Raw genomic sequence first — 23320 nt, 5'->3', positions numbered from 1 at the left:
GAGTCATTAGGGACTCTGACTCCTCCCATGCAACACCTCTCTCCCTGGCATCATAAACATGTTTACTGACCCTGACTCTGCCAGAGATTGAGTGAAATGACAAATTACCTATGCTACGAAAATGAAAGCGAGGCCTCTGTGAAAATCATGTAAACTGAAGGCATTTCTTTGTGTAACACGCTGACTCACTAGCTTGTCATGCTGCCAGACATCATTGCAATGCAAGATATCACATTGTCTGACTATTCTAATATTCTTGCAAAAATGACTGTAATATCAGCACACTGACATTACTAACTCCAATTATTCTCATTAAACTAATACTTAACAGCACCTGCTAGCTGCCGTGATTTTGTGGTTCATCAGGGACTGATGGTGCAACGAGGGGAGGAGAGAGACAGAGCCACAGAGGATTTGGTCTTTGAGCACACCCTGAACAGTCACTTATCATCATCTCAAAGAGAAACATGCACGTACAATGTGGTCGTTAAATGTGTGGTTGAGATTTTGATCCTTGAAAAATGAGTTGGATGCTCTCCATCTCCGTGGCTGCAGCTCTGCTGGCTCTCTGTAGAGGAGAAAACACTGTGAATGAAGGTAGGCCTCTGCGCAGATGATGGATTAACATGAAATGGATGTATTTACACAACAGAATGTGGCATTGGGGGGACTTACACCTCTTGATTTGCCTGCTTTAATTGTTTTTTAAGATTTTTATTATTAGATGACGGACGTGTTTTGTGATGCTTTATGTGTATGTCAAAATCCAGGAGGATTGTTAATGACTGATTAAAAATCTGATGCTATTAGGCAGCCAGAGACTAACTACAAAGAAAACCAACCGTAAAATTTACAAGATGTGTTTTATTCCAGGAAATAGCCTGTCTCCAGCTGGGTACCATCTATGTATTCATAATAAGACAAGAAATGTGACTTACCTGGCGGTGCATAAGGACCTCTATACTGTGACACAGCTATGTGGCGGCTGGCTGCCTCTAAAGACATGTACAGTCACACGTTACAGGATGATCCATCGCACTGAGTACAAGACAGTGGTGGAACAGGTGACCAGGTGCTGCGACGACTACGTCCAAGTCGGTCATTACTGTGCCCTCCGTGAGTGTACTGCACATTACTTATCCATCTAGGAGATTATAGAAGAGCAGAAAATGTTCCGTTTGTTGGTAGATTTCATGTGTCTCTGTACAAGTGTGTATAAAATTTGATGATATAGCACTACACACTGTGAACTCGCAAGTCATCAGCATGACCTTTCAGTGTGTGACACCAGATGGATGCACAGAAACTGCACAGCTACAAATATCAGGCTGCTGATAAATGGCCTGTAACATGTTATTTCCTTTGAACGAAAGCTGTAAACAGGAGCAGGGAGTTCACTGCCAAGCCAGGATCCTGTCCAACTGGAGATGGATTGTATCCTGGATGTCAGGTCTGTGAGTGGGACATGGACTGCCCAGGATGGCAAAAATGCTGCCAGACATCGGATCGCTCCCTCTGCACTGTTCCTACAAGTTAGTATGCCTCTTGGTTGTTTGTTTTTTGTCATTAAAGTGTACAATTAGTGTAGTTTCTTGGGTGAAGTTATAAGTCTTACTAAAGCCTGTTTCACCAGAAACATGTCTCACTGGTGTCCCTCAGTACAGTACAGCACAGTATTACAGAGGTGAAGGGAATGTTGTTCGTCATGTACAAGTACTGAAACATTTCATTTAAAGTGAGTCTATCTAACTTTAGCTGTGTAACCATGGCTACAAGTGACAATTAGAGGGTAATAGCTCATGCTAAACCGTAGCACGAGTAGACAGGAGTCATACAAATTAGTGACCTGACTCTGTAATGTCAGTTACCCAACAATATCTGTTTGCACCTGAGTGTTCTCAATTGAGCAAAAGGACATTTAATTGTTCATTAATTCAAGTTTTCATCTCTAACATGAAGGATGTTTAATTTTCATTTAAAAAGTTATGTGTTCTTACTGTATAACAGCTCTCTTTACAAATGCTCCAAACTGTTTGGCATAATTCAAAGACCTCACAGTGTACCAAGTTCGTTGAAACACTTTTCTGCAATTTCCAAAATTTTCTGAGAAACAGTCCAGTTTAGAGTAAGATTTCTGGTTTATTTACTGAAAAGTACAGTCATTTTTACTTTACTCACTTTACTGATTTTTCTATTCCACACTTTTAGCCCAAAACCAGGGGGAATAAATGCAAATAATGCTGCATGCGAGAGACTGTATGGAAATTACTAGGGGGGTAGAGGGGAGCAATAATAGAAGAGGATAATGTGCATTTTCTTTTTGCTGAAGAGAGGGTGGGCGGCATGGTGGTGCACTGTTGCCTCATGGATTCGAACCCACCGGCTGGCTGCGGCCTTTCTGTGTGGAGTTTGCATGCACTCCCTGTGTCTGCGTGTGTTTCTTCTGGGTGCCCCGATTTCCTCCCACAGTCCAAAGAAATGCAGGTTAGGTTAATCGTGGACTGGAAATTGCCCGTAGGTGTGAATGTTAGCGTGAATTGTTGTTTGTCTGTCAGCCCTGTGATGAACTGCCGACCTCCCACAACCCTCTAAAGGATAAGTGTGTATAGATAATGGAGTGCTGGATGAAGAAAGGGTAGTCTGAGGGTAGGCTGCACAGAGCTGTGTCTGCTTGATTTTGTCACTCAAAAATAGAGTGGCTCTAGAGTGGCACTATACTTGCCATAATTTAAAATTGGGGCTTGGGGAGTAACAGAATACACATAACGGGATTATGTAATAAGGACAAAAAGTAAAAGTAACTGTTCCGTTAAAGTTACTGAAAATAAATAGATAATTAGATTACAAATACATTTAGGCTACTAAAAAAGGGGATTACTCACATGATAACAAATTTAAGATAAAGAATGTCACACAACTTTACTCTGGTCTTGATACAAACTGAATACTTAAGTATTCTATTTTATTCCAACACCACAACTGATAATTACCCGACTCTTATGTCCGATACCAGTAAAATAACTGATAATAGAAACCAACATTTTTATGCTTTTTTATGCACAGCTGAGTGCAAGAAATTCGGTATTGAGGTAATCCAAAAGCAACGGAAAGTAATCAATTTATATTTCTTTAAAATTGTAAAACCTGGATTAGGTTACTGACAACATTTAAAACACGTTATTAGTAACTGTATCTGTATATATTAGAATACTTTTTAAAGTTACCCTCCCAACCCTGATCTTACATTTATAATAAAAAAGATGAACCAATTTAACACTGTTGCTTGCTTTTGAACCACGAGGTTCAGATGCCCTCTTTTTTCGAAGAGCCCCGTAGAGTCCCTGTAGGTGAGAAAACATGGGTTTTGCTTTATGATTTTGGGTGAACTGAACCTTTAAACTGTACCTTTCAGGCTCAACAAATTATTCTGAGAATGGAGGATACCGTTTCAATGCAACAGTGACAGTGAAGGCAGATTACGAGCAACTGATGTCCAATGACAGAGGACATCTGAATCACACAAGACTGCTACAAGCAATGGTAATATTACTGCTAACACTAATACTGCTTCTACTGCAGCTATTAAGACCTCTGCTGCTTATATAATAAGACTGCTCTGCCAAGACTACCAGCCAGTGACCAAAACTTGCTCTGCTTTCTTCTGTTCATTTCAACATTTAAATGATTGAAACACAGAAACACCAAGCATTCAATTAAATGAAGATGTCTCTTTCTTATTAGATTCTCAAAGATCATTTTTGTGTTTTTCTCACTAATAGGTGACTGGAGCTCTGGAGTCTGATGTGTCGGTTTATTACCTCAGCACGTGGCCTGTGCACCCCTACAGAACTGCCACCTCACTGCTGATCGACGGCAACTTTCCTCTGTCACTGTACAATGTTACATCACAGCTGCATCTCCTCCTCAAACACATACAGGAGGTGTCTTCTGTAACAGTGGAAGGTGAGGGGACGCTGTCATTCTGTACAGCAGCGCTCGTCTCTTAGTGAAGCTACTTGGGGGATTTCTTTTCTTTAGAGAAATGACATTCTTGTAGAGTTTTGAGAGTGATTCATGTTGCAGAGAACACAGTGTTCAGGAAAAAATGACTCAGCCGCACCACAGTTTCCTTCTCCCACCACTTCTATTTGAGTGACAGTCATCTGTGGGATGTTTCCTGCAATAGAGGAAAATAACACCAGGGCGAGTGCATACACACACACACACACGCAGACAAGCGTGCACCAACAACCCTCCCTCAGACACACACAGATATTAATCATGAATCAATCATACTTCCTACATTTGCACTAAAGATGCAGAAACAAGAACGCCATTACGCACACACTCAAACACACATTGGGTTACCTTCAAAATGTACTATCACAGATAATGATTTCCTTCTCCATGCTTCAGCATGAAAATGTACTTTTATTATTCTTGACCACCTCGCTTTTACTTAGCCTTTAAAGATAGCCGACAAGGAAGACAAACTGAATCAAATCCAACATGCACTGTGCATTTTAAGCAACAGTACTCTTAGCTGAAACCTTCACAATACCTCATCTAATAATCCATAATTTCATATCTAAATGTCTTTCCCAATAAATGGTGTTTTCAGATTATAATTTATTATTACAAAAGCATTTATTTTAATTTTCACATTACATCTTGTAATTTTTACTGCAAACACATCCATGTGTAATTGTAACACCAGTGCAACCTCTTCATGTGTCTGTTGCAGATGTAGATGAGTGTGCACACTCTGCTCTCCGTCAGTGTTCCCTTCATGCAGACTGTAACAACACAGTGGGCTCCTACTATTGCACCTGCCACCAAGGATATACAGATGTTGACCCCAGCAACCCTGGAGCCCATTGTACAGGTTAGACTGTCTCTCTGTGTGTGTGTGTGTGTGTGTGTGTGTGTGTGTGTGTGTGTGTGTGTGTGTGTTCTGCAAATATACAGTACTGAGTCATCAGATTTTGCACAAACTTGTGGAATCCATGCCAGCCACAGTGCATGCTGTCATTATAGCAAAAGGGGGACATACTAAATACTAAGATATTCTGAATTTCATGGACATTTTTACAAAGATTCAACTTTTCACTCAAACTGCAGATATTTTCATTTGTAATGAACAAAAAGCAAAATATAATTATGTTGACTAGGCTTTTTGGACCCTACTGTATATTATTTGTCTATTATACCTTTTGTTTTACCATGTGGTTAAAATGGGTAGAACAATGGAGTCAGAAGTTCAACAAAACAAAAAACAAAACAAACAATAATAATTGTTTTCTTAATTTATATCATCTACTTAATTGTAAATTATGATGAAATTGATTATCATGCTTTCCATAATAATGTAAGTATAAAAAAATTGCTGCATATTGCTGCTATTAAATAATTATTATATTATTGTTAACATGTTAGGCTGTAGAAAAATGTTAAAAAAAATTTAACTACCATTTCCAGTGTCAACAATGAACCTTTAAACTCAATGAGTAATGGTATATTTATGTCTTGACTATAAAAAAACTGTCTTTCACTGCATTAGTTTTCACTGATGATCAGTTTTAATGTCTTCAGGAGAAATATCTGTAAATAAAAACAAAAATATAAGCAGCTAAATTATTTTTAGAGGAGTTTTTCAGCCGTGAGTAACGTCTGCAGTCTTCATCCCAACTGCCAAGCTCCATGGTCGTGTTTAGATGGTGACCCCAAACCCACGAAAGATCTTGTGAGAATGATCATTTCAACCCACACTATGATCTTTCCCTCACCTAACATGTGTTTAAAAGTGTTTCTGTGTCAAAACCCAACTAGATCTTAACCACGATGTTGTCATATTATAAAACATATTTAATTTGTATACAATGTGCACCATAAGGAAACAATGTGTACAGATTTTGCAGGACTCTCACAAATAAATTGTTACTATATAGCATTGACCAAGCTCCAGAGTGAGAAAAGTGTAAATGTCAGTAACACTTGTAAACGCTTGTAAGGCATAAATGTTGTTAGCGTGCGGTTATGTCTGAAAGCGACTTAGATAAGTACACCAACTCGACCCCGGTGGAAATTCTGCCCTCAGGGAAGACAATGACGTGTAAAAATGTGTACATTCTTTGCCGATTTATTGATAAGGTAAATGGACAAGATCTTCAGTGTCTAAACAGTAGCCAAAAATATCTGAAGACTTTATGATTCATCAGAGCTGATAGCAACATGTTTTCTTTGTAATTTATTGGACAAATATGTGGAATACTTTGTGCATTGCATGACAGCATTCTAGCAGCTATCACAGAAGACCAGAGCCGCAGCTAAAGAGAAAGAGAAAGAGTGAGCTGTAGTATTGTATGTTTCTTTGTGAGTTAATGTTTGCGTGGGTTTACTTTCACATTCCTGTCAGGGTTACGTCATAGGAAATGCCCTCGCATTCTCACTTGCTTGCTAAAAGGTGAAATTTGGAAAACATAACTTAAACACAGCCAGAAAAAATTAATCAGACACTAGTTATGTAAAAATCACGAGAAATGTTCAAGCCTAGAGAAACACTGTGGCAGGGTGTGAATGATACTGTAAGGCCTTGTCTTCGGCACAAACCACCATCTTGTAATGTAGGTGCACAATAGGAAGCCTGAGCTATAACCAGGTTAGCCATAACCTGAGCTAAAGTAGTTCCTCAAGCCAACTGAAGCAAGAAATTGTATTTAGATTTAGCATGACAACGTTCTGTCATCACTGCAGACCTCATATTTCTGGATGCAGAGAAGCTAAAACCTGACTCATTTTATACTGTGATGTTAGTCAGTGTAGACAAACAAGCTGAAATCTTAGCTGAGTTTCTAATTCATATACATCTGTGATGAATTTTGGTAAAGACAGCAGTGCAGCTTGCTGGACCCATCCAATTCTTAAGACACATTAAAGGAAAAGTTCACCCAAAAATTCAAATTCAGTGGTTCTTCTCACCCCCATGCCGATTGAAAATCAGGTGAAGTTTTATAAACAACAAAACATTTCCGGAGCTTCACAGCAAAACAGTGTTGTATTCTCCTAAACAACTGAAGTAGATGGAAGCAAAAATAAATAAACATAAAACATAAAATGACTCAATTTAGCTTGTCTGGCATAATCCGGCATAAACCAAAATGATTTTAAAAGACGTTATTTACACCTTTGATGCGCAGTCAAGCTCATGCACCCTCTTCAGACAGGCTGCACGCTAACTCTTTTAGCCTAGCAGCTACAGTGACGATTTCAGCTTAAAAATGGTGTAAATAACATCTTTTTAGATCAATTTGGGATCTCATGGGCTTCTGGGATTTTGGATTATGTGAGAGATGAGCTGAATAGAGCCATTTAATCTTTTTTTTTTCTTTTACATTTTCAAAACAAGTCCCCATCTACTTCACTTTAAGGGAATGCTACGACGTTGTTTTGCTGTGAAGCTCCAGAAATATTTGGTGGACTATGAAACTTTGCCCGACTGTCCATCAGAATGGGGGTGATTAGATACCGAATTTTCATTTTTGTGTGAACTTTTCCTTTAATATTTCACATGGGAGGCTTTGGTTTCAACATCAACTTGTATTCTTTCTTCCCAGCTGACACCAGTGTTTCGACCACCACAGAACCCCTGCTTACCTACCTTCCACCCGCGAACGCAACCCACACCCCGGCCTCCAACACCACACAGGACTCTCAGAGCTACAGCACCACAGGTCTCTTCAGCACCACTGAGACCAGCATGACTACAGCTCTGAGCAATACAAGCTTTGCCTCTTATAATTCATCACATGCTCCGCAGTGGACAAGTTCTGCATCTAACACCAGCATGAGCTCAACAACCACATGCTGTAAGAAAACATTTTATTTTTATCTCCAGACTGTTTAAAATCCCTGCATTGATTTATAAGCCAAAGAAGTGGGCGTATTTGAGAGGAAATATTTGTTTTTATAAAAATATTTTCATACTTTCAAAGGTGCTGATCAGCTCTCTAGACAGTTAGTTTAATGCGGTGTAAGTCATTGCTCTACATCTATTGATTGAATTGGTAAAAGGTTTCAGAACTATGTTTTAGTGATATGTTTCAAAACGGAGCTCAGCTAACTCACATCACACTGACAAACTGTGCACATATGAATCAAGATTGTGTTACTTCATTGCCTATTTCTCACCTCAGATGTTTTCAGAAAAATATTTTCTATTAGGAGAAATGGGGTAAGTCGAAGTCAGTGGATAAAATGAGCCACCCCCTGTATCTAGGTAACCATAAACAAAAGTAGTCATGTGACCACAAATTACGGAAGTACACTTCACATTACTCAATTCATGTTGGACTGAAGCACATGGGGGAAAGTGGTAAACTCTGGCAAACAAAAGTAAATTCATCGTGTTTCTAAAGTTATCAATCCTGTCTTTTAAATAAAATAGTCATGTTTTGGACATTGTTACATGTTAATTTAAGTCAGTGTCAGCTACAAAACAAGGTCATGAACTTAGAATAACTGTGGATCTGAGCCACTGTACACAAAAGCACATTTAAACATATATTCTCTCTGCTAACACACAAAGATTACAGTTTGATCTTTACTGGAAATGTGGAGTTAGCATGGGCACAGAAACAAACATGAGTTTTTCAACATGAGCTATATATAATATCTATTATTTAAAACAAATACACTTTTATTTTGCAGTGAAATAATCAAATGTAAAAAGTGGCTTGTCTAACCCCGTCCTCCCCTACTGGTTAGTTGCTATATAAGAACATTTCTTACCAGGCTGCCATATTGAACATGGAATTGGGAGGACAGAGACGGACTCATATGCACTAACATGCACATGTGGCTGTCCTGGCTACAAAAACAAAGAACAGAGTTAGCCTACTCAGTCTACTATATCTACCTAGCAAATAGTTGTTTGCTGTGATATAAATTTTCTAAATATCATATATATTTAACCTTTAACGGAATTGTGTGACATTTTGTGGAATACATTTAAGTTGAGCGTTATAAGATTGATAGCACCCCCATATCTATAAGGTAAATGTGAAGGTGCTACCATAGCTGTTTAGCTAATCTCAGCAAAAAGACTAGAAACAGCTATCTTGGCTCCGTCCAAAGGTGAACAAAATACAAAATCCAGCATCCAGCTTGCAAATGAACACAATATGTTGTTTGTTTAATCTGGATAAAAAAACAGGTGTAAAAATAACAGTAAGGGAGAGTGGGGTGGGACTGGGGTTACATGTCAGACTATTTCTTGACCAGGCTTGATGACATATTTGAATCTCAGATTAGGGTTGGCGTTACCCTGGGCGGGAACAGACTTCAAGGTCTTGGAAGGTGGATTTAGTTAAGACAGAGCCAGGGTAGCTGTTTTCCCAAGTTGTTCGCAGTAATTGTGCTAAGCTTACTGGCTGCTAGATATAGCCTTATATTACAATACAGACATGGGAGTTGTATTGATTTAGAGAGTAATAATTACCAATAATCATGAAAATATTCCTTTAACTACAATGAACAAATGATAATCCCATTCACTGTCCCTTTCCTTCCCCCACCACCCACCACCACCATCCAGCTCCTCCCAGCGTCACCAGAATATGGTCGACTCATGTCAATGGAAGCTCCTTCTGTATCTACTGGTCCAGTGGGTCTCAGACGAACCAGACTTACCAGGTTGTCTTAAGCAATGGGTCAGAGGTCGTTCAAGTTTGGGAGACCAGTCAGATGATGGTGAAGGTGACTGGACTGAAGCCTGGGGTGCTCTACAGTGTTACTGTCACACCATCTGCCTGTGGAAGCCAAGGAAACACCCTTCATATGTCGGTCAGGACTGGTAAGAACTGTGGACAAAAAGAAGCTGATTGTTCCTGTGCCTTTGATTTTTAGTTTTACTGTATAAAGTACACACTACTGTACATGAAGCTGCAGTTTGTGTATAGAATAGCTGAGTGGGGGCACTTCATTAATTACATTAAATTGTTACTTTTATGTATAATGAGTTATAACATGACGTACAATTTCTGTTTTAATGATATTACAGTTAGTACTAAAGAAATAATAATGGCATGTTGATGCTGTTGATTCTACATACATGTATCTGTATTGAAACTTCCTATCCCACTCTATTTTTCTGGTGAAAGGATAACAACATAGGAAATCTATTTTTCTGAGCAACAGCAAAAGAACTGAAAAAAGGATGAGATGCAACCACTGAATACAACTCAAGGGAGTAATTAGTGATAAAGTCGTTAATATGTGATAAAGAAAAGATTACAGTTTAATCCAACTTGACACGGGTGTTAAGAAGGCTGCCATTTCATTATGGAAAATGTGCTCATTTTACCAACTAAGGCTTTTCTTTGCAGATGCTCAGACGCTTGACGCCACAACACGACTTACCAACATCCAGTTCACTACTGATCTGCACAACACCAGCAGCCAGGCCTACAGAAACCTCACTGAGAGTATTACAGATGAGGTACGTGTGCTACAAGCATTATCAGTGACAGAATACAATAATAAATTATCTACGCTGTAAACATATCTATTTTAAAAAAAAAAAATCAAAGTTAAATTAACAAGTGTTATCCATCTTTATTCTGACTGAGGCACTGTTTCCTTTGTCACCAACAGATCTACCAGTCTCTGTCTCCAGAAATGAAGGCCATGGTGGATTCAGGCCACGTGAGAATTCAAATCAGAGGCTTCTCCCCGGGGAGTGTGGTGGTCAACTTCACCTTCATCTTCACCCCAAGTCAAAGCCAAGACATCCGCAATGTGTCCGCTGCTCTGCTGCAATCCCTGATGAACAGCACCAAGTACACTGTGGATCAAAACAACACAAGCATAAACGGTATGTCTCCTTCTAATCTCTGTTCTGACAATGTGTTTTATGAAACCAAGGTTAGTACTACTCAGCTTGTGAAAACAGTTGAATACTGTCTTCTTTTGGTCTAAAGGGGCTTCCCAAAGTCTGAGAAAAAAAACCTAATGACATCATCAGGGTTATCTCAGCTTTGGTTTGGAGACATCAAATTCTTATCAGAAAGCCTCTGTTTCAAACTGAGGGCAGGAGTTTGAAATATGTAAGAATTTACCAGGAAAATGATGCTACTAAATTGCATTGTGGGATTTGTTATGTGCAGTGTTTTTCAGTGTTTCCCTGTACTCAGCCTCTGCTTGCGTCAATTATGACTATTTTTAAATATGACTCTTGAGAGTTCCCCCATTTATAAGGTATTGCAACACAAAAGTGATGGAGTACGCCCTTAAAGATATAATATGTAACTTTTCTGCATTAAAATGTCTAGAAAACGAGACCCTTGTAATATATATTGTGTAGTAATATTGTCCCAAATGTTTCCAAAAATGATCGAAACCAGAGAAATTTTTCAGTAAGTAACATTTCAAAGTAAAGTAAGCATGTTTAATTCGGTCACCTCACCTGTCACTATGACTTCTGGGGAAACACCAGATGATATGTCAGAGAGCAGGAAGGAGGTCAGCGAAGGTGACTTAATCTAAAGGGCTCAGACACACCAAACCGACATCACAGAACTTGTGGGGACGAAGGCTGACTACTGGGTCACCTCACTTCACCTGTGTCTTGGCCAAAAAGCTGCCAATGGCCAACTGTTAGAGAGATAATATCTCTCCATACCACTAGGTATCGATGGTCTGTATTCATCATTCAAAAAGGGAAACCTGAATACTTAGCACTCTCTTTGAAACTCCACTCAAGAATATGTCTGATAGAAAGTTGCTAATGGCCCTGGTGACGAGGCAGAGGTGAAAAATAAGGAAGAAACAATCTAAATGGGTGAAATCATGAAAATCACGGATTGAGAAACCCTTAGCTGCAGAAACTAAATACTGTGTTTTATTGCTGAGCACAATGAAACAGAGGTGTTGTGAAATGAGGACTACAAATGTACTCGTTGGTCTTTTTCAGGATAACATAAAGCCTGAGTCATTGAGCCAAATTATTTTTCATTTTGTAGATTTTGATGAATGTGCTTCAGGGGAAAATGACTGTTCTCAATGGGCTGAATGTAAAAACACCTGGGCTTCATACACGTGTGCTTGTCCATACGGATTTATAGACAACAACCTTCAAAGACCTGGACGAGTCTGTCAAGGTACGGACTCACAGTATAGTAGTGGGAAAGACTCATTTTTACAAATATTATGTAAACTAAATAATAACAGAGTATCTTTTTGTCTTCTGCAGCAATCTCTACCTTTGAGACAATTACTCCCACAATATTTTCTACAGCTAGCACCACCCCTTTCTCTCAAATAACACCCACAACCGATGATCCAGTCACGCAAACAGCTGTCCCAGTTGTAACCACTGGTCAAGCTGCCACCACCCCTGCACCAACAACAGCCACTACTACGCCTATAACCATCACTTCTGTACCTATCACCATCTCTACTGCCCCGACAACCACCACCACCACTGTCCCAACAACTACTGCCCCAACAACCACCACCACCATTACCCCAGCAACCACCACTACTTCCCCAACAACCACCACCACCACTACCCCAGCAACCACCACTACTTCCCCAACAACCACCACCACCACCACTGCCCCAACAACAACTACTTCCCCCACAACCACCACCACCACCACTGTCGCAACAACAACTACTTCCCCAACAACCACCACCACCACCACTGCCCCAACAACAACTACTGTCCCAACAACCACCCCCACCACTGCCCCAACAACAACTACTGCCCCAACAACCACCACTACTTTAGCAACCACCGCTACTGCCCCAACAACAACTACCATTACTCCAACCACCAGTACAGACCCGGCAACAACTATTACTGCTCCTGCAATCATTACCAGTGTGTCTACAACCACCACTACTGCCCCTACAACCACCACTACCATCCCTACAACCACTACTGCCCCTACAACCACCACTACCATCCCTACAACCACTACTGCCCCTACAACCACCACTACCATCCCTACAACCACTTATGCCCCTACAACCACCACTACTCCCCCAACAACCACCACTACTTCAATGACATCTATCCCTTCTACCCTTACAACTGCCGTTACCAGCCCCACTTCCACCATGACAGCTCCCACAACCAACGCTTCTGCCCCAAGAACTGCTATCAATACCTTGATACCAGGGGCCATCTCAGTCCAGTGCAGAGTTGCTTCCATTACTGTGACAGTTGCAAGGAATTTTCTTCTGAACACCAATATCAGGGTGAGCACCCTATATCTGGGATTGCCGCAATGTGGCGTCAACGCGGACAATGCCACCCATGCCCAGCTGACAGTGGCCTGGAATGAGTGCAACACTAGGCTTGTGCATGTGAGTTTTTTTCTAAAAGTGTTGCATTTGAGAAATTTTTGCATTTGAAAATAACCCAAACTGCTTGTGACATCTGGTATTTTAGAATGAAACTCACTACACAGCATCTGTAACCCTGTACAACACCATGGATCAGTACATCTCACCCAGTGGAACAGTGGAGGCACCCAGAATACGTCTGGAGGTTCCCATCATGTGTGCCTACACGAAGAGCATGCTCATCTCGGCTGACTTTGGCTCCACGGGGTACACTTCAATTGGACGCAGTTGACATGCTTCTGATGAAATTAGATATGCAGATGTAGAACTTTGTCACTGCCATTTCATATAATGAACAGTCCTAAGGTCCAGTGTGTAAGATTAAGGGGATCTATTAGCGGAAATGGAATATGATATCTAAAATGTTATTAGCATTAGTGTGTAAGAATGGTTTTGTGTCCATTAGCTTAGAATGAGGTTTTTATGTCTACAGAGGGGGCAGGTCCTCTTCCACAGAGTTTGCCATGTTGCGCCGTCATGAACTGTCAAACCAAACTCTAGCTGTAGAGAGGCTGTTTTACATTTGTTATGTTACCTGAAGGCCACCATAGGTTCACCTACATGCTTGGAAAGGGAGGTATATTCACTTTGTTGCAATCTGCAACCTCACCACTAGATCCTACAAACTGGTCCTTTAAGACAATAATTTGGCATTTTACATAATATATTGATGAAGGTAGTCATATCGTAGGCAGCTGTACTTGTTTCAGTTTCTTGAGGATGAGGAAAGTCAGAATTCACATGTGACCTTGAGGACTCTGTAAGGACACTCCCACTCAGGGCTTCAAGCCTGCAACTCCCCTCCAGTTAGTTAGAACAGAAGAAGCTTCTTGGATGAGAGTTGAAACGTCTTGAAGAATCTGAAACAAGTCCAGTTGCCTATGAAATACCACTTAGATTTAGGAAATATACTTATTTGCTTTCTTGCCAAGAATTAGAACATAGGATTGATACTGCTTTGTACCACTGTATGGTAAATATGCAACTGTAGCCAGCAGACAGTTAGCTTAACTTAACTGGGAACCGGGGGAAACAGCTAGCCTGGCTCTGTTTGAAGGAAACAAAATCTGCCTATCAGCACCTCTAAAGCTGTAACCTCAGTTACTACCTGAGTCTCCACACTGGTTGCCAAGAAACTGGTCCCAGCCAAGAAAACAACAACTTGTTGCTTTTACACTTGGGTTTTTATCAAATTAAACAAACAAGATATAACATGTTAATTTGTGAGTGTCAGAGGTGCTGGTTGGTGGATTTTACATTGCGTCCCTGTTGTATCTATGGCTGTTTGTGTGTTTTTCTCACTCATCTCCAGGTATGACATGATCAAAGATGTCATCATGGGCTCGGGGTCGTTCCAGGTGACGGTGCAGCTCATGAACGGTTCAATGCCTCTACCCTACAACTACAGCTTGTCCCCAGAGGAGGCTGTGGTGGTGGAGGTCAGCCTCAACACCTCCTCAGAGCAGATCAAAGTGGTCATCAACAAATGCTGGGCCACTCCCACCCAAAACCCTGTCGACACCATCAGCCATGTCTTCATAGAGAACAGGTCTGCTTCTACACACAGCACTATCACTCTTAACGTATTTTCAGATAGCTACTGTAACTAATAAATGTATTCTTTTTCTCACTTTAGTTACAGCTATTACTAATTATTTTACTGTTACCACTCTCTCTCACTCCTGGAGTTATAGTCGTGGTCAGAGCCTCTGTAAATCACCTCCATATCGTATCCCCTGTTTTCAAACTGACCTTCGTTGGCCTTGGAAGCTAATTTCAGTCCCAGTTCTGTGTCCCGCCATGTTCCTTCTCAAGCTGCTAAAACCATCTCAACTGTGGCTAAAGGTCCCTGTCTAAAAGAGCCAATCAGTTAAATTCATATCTTTCTTACACACTATTGTACAGTACTATACCTAATCAAGTACAAGCTTGTCCTTAACATGAGCAACACAGGGTTAGGGTGATGATGTCACTGACAGGAAACAACTCTGCACCTATGATGATAAGGAGCCATTTTTTCTGATTCCCAGACATTCAAATTAATCTAATTTCAATGCAGTATAGCAACAAAAAGTTAATGCACTGACTCAACTAGTCAGCACAGGTATTTAAAATGTATTGAAAAAACGTCAGCTGATGGTATCACTGAGTCTTGTATAAAGTTCTGAAACCTGAAACGGACCATTGAATATTGTATGTGATTGTCATTTAATAGTCGGTTTAGACACAGTTTACAGCCACATCAGATGCAGATCAAGACTTAAAATAGAAATTGCTGCCTCAGTTTCTCAGTTTCCTGTCTGTGTCTCCACAGCTGTTCCCTGAACACATACACCAAAGTGTTGATGAACGGGAACTCCAGCACATCTCGTGTGTCTGTGCAGATATTCTCCTTCGTCGACCTGAATGTGATCTATCTGCACTGCCAGGTCCAGATCTGTGCAGAGATTGGATCAGACACCTGTGTGCCTGTGAGTACATCCTGTTTGAAAAAACAATGGAAGCAACCCGAGAGCTTCTACAAAGTTGTACTGAATTATGGAGAAGAGATTTTCTCCTTTGTCATCTTTGCACGTGTTTTTTTCTTGCAGGACTGTCTACAAAGAACAGCTCGGTCTTTCAACACACTTGGAAGAAGTTTTGGTTCTGTTGGGCCTCTGATGAAGTCAGATGATGGTGAGTACTTTCACACAGAATAATGTTATCTACTATAAAAAATGTCATTCTTATGTGATACAAGATTTGTTAGAATAGAAATATTTTTCAGCTGCATGCCTCTGCTTTGCTTAAATTTGAGAGTCAAAACTGGGATTTAATTCCAGCTGAAGCAACGATGACACTTCAGCTTCTACTCTGCTACTGACAAACTGGACAGTTTTAAAAGTACAACAGCCATCAAGGTCTTCAGTATCCATTATAAACCAGAGTGTCTCTCCATTTCAAATTTGAATAGGCCATCTAGATGTTGAATAATGGCAGTGGTGCTGCTGTGTCTATTATCAGTCTGGTGGAGAGGTTTAAGTTTAAGTACTTGATGGAAAACAAGCATTTTAAAAGCCCTGAACCTGGTCAAATTTATTTGAGGTATCTTCATCTGAAGTGAATTATTTATTTTTATTATAGTCTCATGAGTGGAATTGAATACTTCAGCTTTTTGTAAGTGTGCTGAACAAAAGAAATGAAAGCCAGTACTTATAAAGTAACAGTATTTTAAATAATCTTTTCACTATTTTGTGTTTTAAGTAGTGACTTTAATCCAACACCATTGTTTTCCTTTTCACTGTGGATTTAGTGTTTTTAATGCTTTAACCTGACACATATGCTTACAGACGCTTTGGAAGAGGGATTCGACACTCTTCATATAGTTGGAATGGCCTGTCTTGGAATTGGCCTGTCGCTCTTCTTCATCGTTGGTTTCGTATGCCTTTTCTACTACCAAAGGAACCGCATCGGACACTACAACTTCAGCCCCAAACCCAAGCAGGAGAACTTCACCTATCTTGTCTTTAACACCTAAAGGTGCAGCACCCCCACAACCAAAGTCACAGAATTGGAAATGATTAACGTTGTTACAGCAGCAGATACATTTAGTAGGCTGTTAGAGTTCAGCTGCCACTGAGTGGCGCTGTTGCACCAATTTACCTGTTAGTTCTCACTACATATTGCAAATCTTTGCACATTAAACAATTTATGAAGTACAGATTATATTTATATTTTACCTGCTCCTTGACAAATATTTAAGATAATGAAACGATTAACGATTAATTGGGTAACACTAATAATCACCATTGATAAATGGTAAATTTATAGATAATTAAACTTTAGTTTATAGTTATTTGAGTGTAAACAAACAATGAAATGCTTTATAAACCATTTGTTAAGCATTTTTATTGTTAAGTTACAACTGATGTTTGGTGCTTATGGTTGTTATGGTCAATAAATAAAACCGTGTAGTTATCTATAAACACTATTTGGATGGCCATTATAAAGTTGATGTTTAGAAACTTTTACAATTGCTTAATGAATGATTAATAAAGCATTTCATTGTTTGTAAACAGTCAAATAACTATTAGCTAATGTTTAATTAACTATCAATGTACCGTTTATTAATGATGGTTATTATAAAGTTACTAGTAGTTGTACAATGTCAAATATAGAGACTAAAAATATTTAATGACTGTTTAGCATTAAGGATGAATAGCTATGACTTGTTTACATTTTCAAAACTAAATGTTGCTGTCTTGAAGTCTTCAGTTGAGACATAAAATGCTTGTAGAAGCTTGAGATGTGAAAATACAGGAGACAAAATGGACCATGCTAACTTCAGAACACCAGGTATGGAGGATATCTGACTACATGGTTCACATATAAAATTGTAATGTGATGAGTTTGCACTAAACTAGCCTGTAATGCTTCGTATAAATGGTCATGTTCATGTTCATGTTGTCAAAAGTGCTTAGAATATACAATCTGCACTACTGGTAAAGCACAGTTATCACTTTATTTTTCTTTTAGCTGCTATTTTTCTACAAAGACGTGTTTATGTATTTGTACTGTTTGTTCACACATGTGAAATATTAATTCTGTTCTGAGTTGTGCAAACTCTCTGTGCTGTATGCTGTAAGTGGTGTGACAATAAACACGTTGTGTATGAATGCAGACACTTGGGGGCGCTGCTGACACTGTTCTTCAATCTGTAAAAACAAGGCAAGATGGCTTCCTGCATGCAGGCAGATAACATGTTTACACTGTTACAGAGGACAACAAAAGGTGTGAGACAATTCAAGAAAAAGTTGATACATATTTAATCCTTTTTAGATTGGAGGGGGCATGAGCCTCCTTTAATCAGATCACAGAAGGATATTGAGTAAGCCTTTCTCAGTTGAGCAGAGCTGAAGAGGGGGATAACCCCCCCACAACATTTCCCATAATCCCACATTGTTGACTACAGGGTCATAAAAGCAGCTCCTGGATCAACGGTGAGGGGCTGAATACTAAACAGGAGAGGCTTTCTCTTTGAGAGGAGGTCCCTGGAGACCTGTGGCGAAGGAGGGCTTACTACCATCTGGAGGGCTGCGAAAGCCCCGCCTCCTAATTAACCCATTCAGCCTCACCGTCTGAGACATGGCAACCCGTCACTATGGCAACAGCCCAGTGCAGGGATGGAGGGAATGATGGATTGAGGGAGAGGGAGCGACAGCGACTAAAGGGGGGACTCATGAAATCGGATGAAATGTGCCTTTAAAAACAGTCACGGTGTTCAGATTTTGTGATGCAAATTTCCAAACTTCAAATGTCCTCTTTTAATGAGTGTTTTAGGGCTGTTTTGCAGTTAATCTACTTTGGATGGCCTTGGATTGCACTGGGTTGTAAAATCAGCAAAGTGTTTGATTATATATAACCTTCACACACAAAGACACACACACACAGACACACACATGCACACAGATTGATCACACCTAGTAACAACTGTTAAATACACAAGATAAGTGTCCAGGGAGTGATTCCTGAATCCATTAATCAGTCATTGGGGATTGTGGAGAAGGTGCACTGGAGGAGAAATGGGTTTTTCCACTCTGTATGTCTAAATACCGGAAAGCAGCAGAGCCACATCCCTCGTAATGGCTGCAACACGATCCTTGTCTCCACAGTCCTTCCTCTTTCCTCCCCCTCTTCCTCGCATCCGTCTGTTCATCCAGGTCAGGTCGGCTCTGGGACACAGTCATTCATCATACTTTATGCTGTGTGTGTACGTGTGTGTGTGTGTGTGTGTGTGTGTGTGTGTGCGCAGGATACACATCTTCAAAGGATCTCCAAAGGCCTCCCCTCACTCGGTTCATTACTAATTAAACATCCTTATTGTGTTTTTATAGAGCAGCTCAGGACCTGGACAGTGGAGGCTAATGGATTGCAACCCTCCAGTGTGAACAGTGTAATTGCCTCACCAAGGGGCAGTTGATGAATCTTAGCCCTGCTATGAGACTATTGCCTGTCAATTAACTTTATGTATGTCAGTGATGGAATGTAGCTACTTTAACTACATTTACTCAGGTAAAAATCTGAGATACTTGTGATAGTATTTCCATTTAATGCCACTTCATACTTGTACTTCACTATAATTCAGAGAGAAATGTACAAAATATACACCGATCAGGCATAACATTATGACCACCTGCCTAATATTGTGAAGGTTCCCCTTGTGCAGCCAAAACAACTCTGACCTGTCAAGACATGGACTTAAGACCTCTGAGGGTGTCCTGTGGTGTCTGGCACCAGGGCGATTTATAGTGGATCCTCTGGGTCCTGTATGTTGGGGGGTGGGGCCTCCATGGATCAGACCTGCTCCAGCACGTCTTACAGATGCTCGATCAGATTGGGATCTGGGGAATTTGGAGGCCCAGTCAACACCTTGGGCCCTTTATTTTGTTCCTCAAGCTGTTCCTGAGCAGTGTTTGCGGTGTGTCAGGGCACACTGTCCTGCTGGGGGGGCCACTGCCATCGGGTAGTGTTGTTGTGATGAGGGGGTCTACTTGGTCCACAACAGTGTTTGGATGGGTGTTGCGTGTCAAGTGGCATTCACATGAATGCCAGCACCCAAGGTTTCCCAGCAGAACATCGCATTGTGATGAGATGATCAATGTTATTCACGTCACCTGCCAGTGGTTTTAATGTTGTGGCTGATCAGTGTATGATGAGAACAAGGAATTGTAACCAACAGTATGCAGTAGTTAAAATTAGCAGTAATGCTTTATCTTACAGGTCCCGTTATTACCTCCGCCAAGGAAGTTATGTTTTCACCTGTGTGTTTGTTTGTTAGCAGGATTACACAAAAACTACTGACCGGATTTCCACAAAACTTGGATGGGGAATGTGTCTCAGCCCAGAACACCCCCCATGAACTTTGTGTTGGATCCAGGAATTTTTTTCTCACTTTCTTTAACATTGCGAGATAGGACTAGGACTAACTAATATTTCCGTTAATTTCTCAGTTAACGTTGCATGGGCCTTGATGAAAAAAATCTGTTGTATTAAGGTGGCTGGTATCTATGAGTGAGTAGATAAAGGGACTGTTGGGCCTTGGTGAAGGTATGTGCTCTACTGAAGGCCATTGTAGGTTTCTCATAATTGTATTGGAATTTCTTGTGAAGATCTATGTACTGTTATTTAGTGCAAATTATCATGACAGTCATTTGTGTTTAGTTAATTATTTTGGGTTTGTAAAGAGTTGCTGATTGGTAGTGGAATTTTCATGAAGGAAAACCTGGATTACACTAGCAGTTCATTAAAATGTATTAACTTTAACTGAGTACTAATTGTCTAACACTCATTGTTCATTTTCCATATACAGTCATTCTTAGACCTTTCGATGAACTTTCTGATGAATTTACAGGAACAGGTAATGACAGCTAACAGTTTTCTCCATCGCTTTCCTTTTTTTTTTTCTCCAGCAAGTCAGTGGGTGAGAAATCTGACAAGGGTGTGCCTGCACACATACTAAAATCTGCCTCAGATGGAGTGAGGAGGGGAACGACAGAACTCTGCCATGTGACACTGAGCACAGATACTGCGAGAAATTAGAACAAGGATTAAGACAGCTGCCTTGTGTTTGCTCACAACAGTCAGAGAGGCTTCAATGCACAGCAAGAGGATGTCTTGACTGAGAGGGCAGAATGTATTTTGGACTCACTCTGCACTAGGCACTAAGCATCTGACAGGTTAGGTTGGCAAGTTAGACCCAGGAATTGGTTACCAGTGTATGTATCAGTATTTTTTATATACACTGTATGTATTCAGGTAGTATTTTTACTTTAATCTTACAGCTGAGAACAAGATCAAACACCTGCACTCATGGGATGACTCCCCTGTATTTTCCTGATAATACTTTTACTTACGTCAGATTTTTATGCAGTTCTTTTTATTTGTAATGTAGTATTTTTTACAGTGTGGTATTGCTTCTTTCACTTAAAGCATTATTATGTAGAGATCGGCATTTTGTGCAATGTGGCGCCCCCCCACTGCTTTTAAGTGTAACACCACTGTCTTAAAAACAAATCCCAGGTCTGTAACAGTTTGTCAGATGTAGGTGCTGACTACAATCAAAACTCGTTACATCATAACAGTGTCATGTGTTGAAAACTTGTATGTTGAAGTAAACATGTATTTAACACTGTGATCCTACCCTCTCATTGAAGGTACATAGTGCAGAAACAAGTGATGGGGGGGCGGAGTGGCTGAGACAGAGACACCATTCACCTTATTACAAGACTGTACCATCACAATGATTCTGAAGCTGTTATTTTAAGGTAAAAAGTTACATAATGTTGCTTTAAGTCAGTAATATGAATACCTGCTTCACTACTGATTCCTGGAAGGATCTGTAGTTCTATATGTGAAGATTGCTTTCAGGGAGCTTTGCTGGTCTTCACTCGTTGCATCTGAAAACTGCATTCATAGTGTCACAGCAAAGATGACAGTCACAGAAATCAAATAAAGAGCTTCTGGAATAGATTGTCACTGATATTTCTCTCAAGTATAAAACGCAACAGAATGATTTTTGATCCACTCTCTTCACACAGTGCTCTTTTTGGATCTTTGAATAATTTGTGAGTATTAAATCAAAATGGCTGACTTGCGGATTAAGACAGACTGAGAGTCGCTTCTGCACCAATTCAAATTGTGATGAGAAACTATATCTGAGGCAGCGAGTTTAACTATGCTGTGAGTGCACATTGTGTTATGTTGTATGTATGTGAGAGGATGTGAGCATAATCATATATATTGCCATACAGTTTTCTATGAAGCTGTAAGCGAAGGAGAGCCAGTCTAATGAGGAGCAAGATAAACTGTGACAGGGAAACAGCTTTCCTCACCAAAACCTCAAACCAGCTGCCGAGGCTTGTTCCCTGTCCCGTTTATTAATAATCCCTCTTTCCCTTATGCACTGGACTGTAAGTCATAAATGAAATATGAGTACCTGCATAATAGAGGCTCCCAAAAAGGTTGCCAAAAATCGCTTCCAAAAAGGATGCTTGTGCTTTTTAAGGAAAGTAGGGAACCCATCGCTCTTTCCTTTTTGTTGCTGACTTGGACATCTGACAGGAGTGCACAGAAACAAGTTCAGTCTATTTTCTATCCAGCAGGAATATGTTTAACAAGCAGAGTTGTTTGATGATGGACCACCTCTATATATTGTTGTTTGTTGGATCAAACTTGAGGGAGGTTTCGAAACCTAATAACGTTTCTTGGTACTGAGGGAAATGTCTCCGTAGCACAGAGTAACAAAACCTGCCAAGTACTGATATGATACAAGTACGATTTGTTGAAGTTGTTTAATGCTGCTGGACTGATGATTTCTTTGTGAAGGACTTGGGTCGGATATTCCCGCGATTGAGTGCCTCGTCTCAGTGCCTCTCTCCGCTCCGCTAACAGCGAGCAACAGTAGCTCACATTAGTTTAGAAATGGAGTCCGCTAACATAAACTAATGAGCGGCCTCCAGCACAACACAGAGGACCCACAGAGCCCCTTTAAATCTAAACATTGGCAATTTTTGACCGTTCAATTTCCATTAAATTCTTGTATGGTTTCTTGTGTACAGAGAACGTTTCAAGATTTTAAAACAGTGCTCCACCGATGCAACATTGCACTGCTATAACACTTCCTCTCACTCATGATGGGCAGTTTTAAGATCACGTGATGCTTTAGAGCCATCATTATCATCTTTTTTATTCTATACATTCTTCCTCCTTGTCAAAACCTGGTGCCTACATTACCCACGATGCAACTCAACTGCTGATAATTTTGTGGGAAATTCATATGCAATCGTGTACCCCAACACTTGTGAAAAGACTTTGATATGTAAACTTAGTGTTTTCTCCTAAAGACACAGAAAAAATACTCTGTAGTGAGTAATAA

The 23320-nt window shown here is 40.2% G+C and overlaps 1 protein-coding gene across 1 annotated transcript; it reads left to right on the top strand.

Moving 5' to 3' along the window:
* The first annotated feature begins 521 nt into the window (after window positions 1–521).
* umodl1 (uromodulin-like 1) lies at window positions 522–17143 on the top strand. The gene is made up of 18 exons (XM_073479671.1): window positions 522–597; window positions 874–1116; window positions 1374–1532; window positions 3413–3540; window positions 3780–3963; window positions 4745–4885; window positions 7614–7865; window positions 9593–9850; window positions 10383–10495; window positions 10651–10870; window positions 12018–12155; window positions 12248–12610; window positions 12788–13368; window positions 13454–13614; window positions 14720–14956; window positions 15722–15878; window positions 15999–16083; window positions 16737–17143. Exons 1-18 carry the CDS (start codon window positions 522–524, stop codon window positions 16922–16924), a joined length of 3684 nt encoding a protein of 1227 aa, XP_073335772.1. The 3' UTR covers window positions 16925–17143.
* Window positions 17144–23320: the final 6177 nt, after the last annotated feature.

The sequence above is a fragment of the Pagrus major genome, chromosome 13 (genome assembly GCF_040436345.1).
Source record: "Pagrus major chromosome 13, Pma_NU_1.0".
NCBI classification, from domain to species: domain Eukaryota; kingdom Metazoa; phylum Chordata; class Actinopteri; order Spariformes; family Sparidae; genus Pagrus; species Pagrus major.
Note: the sequence above shows the minus strand (reverse complement) of the source record. Positions and strands in the feature narration are given on the sequence as shown.